This window comes from Loa loa (assembly GCF_000183805.2).
Source record: "Loa loa unplaced genomic scaffold supercont3.711, whole genome shotgun sequence".
Classification (NCBI taxonomy): Eukaryota; Metazoa; Nematoda; class Chromadorea; order Rhabditida; family Onchocercidae; genus Loa; species Loa loa.
The window spans coordinates 6963-11772 of record NW_018108891.1 but is presented as its reverse complement, the minus strand read 5'-3'; the positions used below and the strand labels follow the sequence as shown (position 1 = coordinate 11772).

Here is a 4810-nt window from a genome sequence, read left to right as displayed (position 1 = left end):
ATCATTTATACCACAAAACAAATATGCTAAGGCAAACTTTTTAATAACTTTGACAACTTTTATCAACACTATTTGTCGAAAAATTCCGAAAGTCATAACGCGAAATTGAAGCTATGAAGAAGAGAATATACTGCTGCTACATTGTATTGCATATGCGCCCATTGCGCCTATGTGCTCTATTAAACCTTTAATTGTGATCATAGATCTGACCTCAGACTTTTGGATATCTCTACTCCAGGAAAAAGAAGGTCCTGAGCGCCAAACCATTTTGTAAAGATGCGTTTCAACAGGTCGGTGGTGGGTTAGAGGATATCGGGTGGTATTTGGTCCATGGTTTCCTCTTTTGTTCCTATTGATATTGCCATTGAATTTGTTTTATTCATATTGTGATTGTTGAATTCGTTTCTGTATTACCAGGTTTGAGGAATAAAGGCTTAATTACCCAAGTTTAAGATTGAAAAACTCGGCAGCAAAAATTGGTGCCACGAACCGGGAATGTCGGACACTGTAATCAAAAGTGCTTAACCGGCAAAGCAAAAGTTGGGGAATCTTCTCGACAAAGTAAAAACAATGAACTTAACGCTTCGCGTTCAACATTTATCGATGGATGAAAAGCAGCAGCAATTTGAACTCAAGAGGAGGACAGAAGAAAAAATAAGGCGTCTAAAGCTCTATGTTGGTACAGCGCCTACAGCAAAGCAAGATAAATATCGAACCATCCCAACTAAAGGAGCCTTCTCAAATGTTTCAGCAGACAGTAAATTTGACACAGTTACCACTACTAACATTTAGTGGTGCCCGAAATTATGGAGAGAATTCTGGCGTAGTTTTGATGCCAGCGCATTTTCAAAAAATACCCGATATTCAAAAATTAAATTACCAGATCACCTGCCTCAAAGGAAATACTCCACAAGCTGTTAAGGGCTATGATATTGCTCCGGAAAACTGCGACGTCATAGGAAAAGTTTTGGTCGAGAAATTTGGAAATTCATCTACTATAAAAAAACTGCTGTACAATGAGTTATACTCCATCAAAGGACACGATCGAGAGTGGAAAACAACTGTCAAGACCACGGAAAGAATATAAAGACAACTGGAAGCAATGGGTGAGTATTTGAAGCATTCCAGCATTGGAATTATTATCGAAAGTAGATCGCCAGTTTGGATATTGGACAAAGTTTACCAACATAAAAAGGACTGGGAATTCTGGTCGGTTACTAGACGCCGAAAATTCCTACAAGAACTAGTCCAAAGCAATGAGGAAGTACAGAGGAGCCAGGCCTCTAGCAGGGGGTACCAATGAAAATCAACCGAGTGGAAGTCGAATCACGACTCACGCAGTACTGGAGGAGGGACGTCTGCTTTGGCCACAATCAAGTAGCCCAAGCCAAACGATAGTAAAAGGATCACAAACTCAAGGAAATATCCTGAAAGTAATAAAATACGAAGGCCTTGTTCATTTTGCAACTAGGATCATTGGGATGACGAATGTCAAGTCTACCAGACAGCAAAGCAACGAATGGAACACTTGAAAACAATCGAGGCGTGCCTGAATTGCTTACAAAAGGGCCACATGGCAAACGATTGCCGGAAACTAAAGAAATTATGCTTTCATTGCAAAGGAAGACATAATTCAGCACTATGTACCAACCACCGCAAAGATACTAGACCAGAAAAAGTGCGAGAAGAAAAGTTGGAGCCAACAGTGACGAACAGTACAGTAGCTGAGCAAATGCGACCAGAAGGTAAAAGGATTTTACTTCTGTGTAGAAAAATTAGCGCCACAAATTCAGAGATCCCGAAATTCCAAACGAGAGCGTTGGCATTATTTAATTTGGGCTCGCAGCTGATATTCATATCAACTAATTTAGCAAAAAGGCTACGCATTCGAGGGGCGGAAGACGAGAGATTCATTTGGCAATAAATTACCAAAGAAATGAAATTCAACCAAAGCAGAGGTTCGTGCAAGAATCGGAAAGACGGAAATCATAACTCGCGAGGTTAACGTAAAGGAGTACTTACAAATAAACTAGAAGTAATCGCAGTCGACGACAAAAATATCAGTTCTGTAATAGAAAGAAAAAACTTAGAAGGAATAAACGGCTACTGGAAGCAGCCCTAAATACTTATTGGCACCCAAGACTTTCTAAATTCACTAAACTAGATGGAGCACAAGAATTGGAATCAGGATTCCTGTTACTCAGGACGAAACTGGGACCAATGCTAGCCCGAAATGGTCATACAAATAGTATTCGCAAAGTAAGCGTTGCATCAGTAAACTCGGTCGTATCATGGGTGGCTAGCGCAACGAGCCACGAAGACATCGATCACTTTTGGAAGTTAGAACTGATGGGTATCCAGGACCAACCGAACGAAAACAATGATGAGCAAAGTCTTTGAGCAATTTAAGAAAAGTATAACGAAACAAGACGGGAGATACCAAATTTGCTGGCCTTGGAAAGACTCAAAGGATAAACTAAAAAGCCATTATGGACTGTCCTTCGGGCGTCTTAAAACCTTGATCAGGAGACTTCAGAACAATGAAGACATACCTCGACGATACAACGAAACGATTCAGGGTCAACTGCAGTCAGGCATAATTGAGGAAGTTCATTCTGATATGGATCAAGAGGGTATAATTCATTATCTACCTCATCATGAGGTAATACCCCCGCACAAACCTATAACAAAACTCAGAATAGTCCATGATGCTTCGGCGCATCTCAAGGGAACAAAAAGTTTAAACGAAGTCCTATATCGCGGATCTATCATGCTTCCAGATTTAGCAGGAATACTATTGCGCTTTCGAATGATGAAAAATGTAATCATAGCCGACGTCGAGAAGGCGTTTTTACAATTGGAACTGCATCAATTTGATAGAAACTGTACCAGATTCCTGTGAGTAAATGATATTAAATGTGCGGTTACCAAGGAAAACCTGAAATGTTACTGTTTTAGAAGAGTTCCTTTTGGAGTAATAACATCACCGTTTTTGCTAGCAGCAACACTAAATCATATCTAGAAACGATCGGAAGCCAGACACCGCTAGAGATTAGGAAGAATATGTGGATAACGTTATATTGTCAGCAAATGGAACAAGGGAAGCCATAAATAAATATCCCGAAGTGAAGGATATCTTCAAGAAAGTGGCGAAGAATATTCGCGAATTTCTATCCAATGACCAAAACTTCAATAAGACAATACCGAAACAAGACAGAATCGAAGGAGGTGCAACAAAAATTCTTGGCATCACTTGGATAAACGATAAAGATACAATCAGAGTAACGCTGAAACGATGGATCGAACATGAAATCACCAAACGAAGAGTCTTGCAATTCGTTGCTTAGAAATATGACCCTTTGGGATTTTTAGTCCCTACAATGATCCAGTTTAAACTATTTCTCCAAAACTTGTGGAAAGGAAATAATTCTTGGGATCAAATCTTCGATGATAATAAAGAAGTATGGCGATCTCTTACAAAGGAATGGCCTGCAAACATTATCGAGATACCGAGGCTGGCTACAAAAAAATTCTCAGATCAACAATTTCATGTCTTAACGAACGCATCAATTCAGCAGTTGTTGCGTATTCAGCAGCTGTACACATTTTAAACAAACATGTCGATGAAAGAAATAGCGCAATACTTTCCGCCAAATCAAGACTCGCTCCAATTAAAGGTATGATCATACCACGGCTGGAACTGCTAGCAATACTTACTGGTGTACGAGCCGCCAACAAACAACTTTGTTATAAAGCAATTGAGTGTGGAAAAAATCCCAGTGGTCTCATGGTCGAATTCGAAATGCGCGTTACAATGGATACAGAATCGATCGAAATTAGTACCAAAATTCATACAAAACCGAGCAGAAGGAATACGAAAGGTAAACTTATTTCGACATGTACCAATTGAAGATAATCCAGTCGATATTGCAACTAAAGAACTTTTTCCCATAAAGCTTAGACAATACAAGCTATGGTGGGAAGGACCATCGTGGTTAACGAGTTCCGAGAGCGAATGGCCCCTGTGGCTGATATCGCAAATAGAAACAAAGGGACAATAATCCCCTTTTTTTGAAAGCCATTTTTGTTTTATATGCTCATATCGTCTTACTTTGCTCTAATAAAGAACCCAACACCAATGGGTGCTCCATAAGGGTGCTAATTCTTGTAATCATAAAACGGTACAAGGACCCTCCCAGTCGAAGAAGCGGAGGGTCCTGGGCACTAATCCATTTTTTCAATTGTGTTTCATTGAGGTCGGTTAGATGTAAGGTATCGGGCGTGATTTGTCCTTTTTGTTCTTGTGCATTCGTTATTAATTTGTTGTATCAATGTCATATTTGCAAGTTCGTTGTTGTATTAATAAATTTATCGTAATAAAAGGTTTAATTACCCAAGTTTGAGGGACTATCAACTAAAGAGGCAGAAAGAACCCTCAGTTTTTGTCACGACTGAAAAAAAATCGGCGACAAAACCAAGTTTTTGTCACGACTGAAAATAATCGGCGACAAAACCAACCCGATTCGAACCATCGACCTAAGATTGGATTAAGAAAGAAGCGACCCAAAGATTTGATCAAGAAAGAAACGAGTAAGTCTTATTCAAAGAAAGAAGCGAAGAATAATTCTTATTCACATTATCTTATAACAAAGCCTGAAAGTTCAACCGAAAAAAAGAAATATGAGTGTAAACGAATCAGGAAAAGAAAGTTCTCTTTCCTATATCATTACAAAAAATTTGAAATGTCTCGAGAACACTGCGGGAAAGGCTGTTGAAAAGGCAATAGAACTACAAGAAAAGGATCTACCAG

The 4810-nt window shown here is 39.3% G+C and overlaps 1 protein-coding gene across 1 annotated transcript in view; it reads right to left on the bottom strand.

The window, feature by feature from the left end:
• LOAG_14395 (peptidase family M13 containing protein) overlaps positions 1–267 on the bottom strand; it is a gene marked incomplete at both ends in the record, with an annotated part of 1772 nt that extends 1505 nt beyond the window's left edge. Inside the window, one exon of the mRNA XM_020448806.1 lies at positions 211–267. Within this exon, the coding sequence (XP_020301076.1) occupies positions 211–267 (57 nt within the window). The remainder of the gene's footprint in view (positions 1–210) is intronic.
• Positions 268–4810: the final 4543 nt, after the last annotated feature.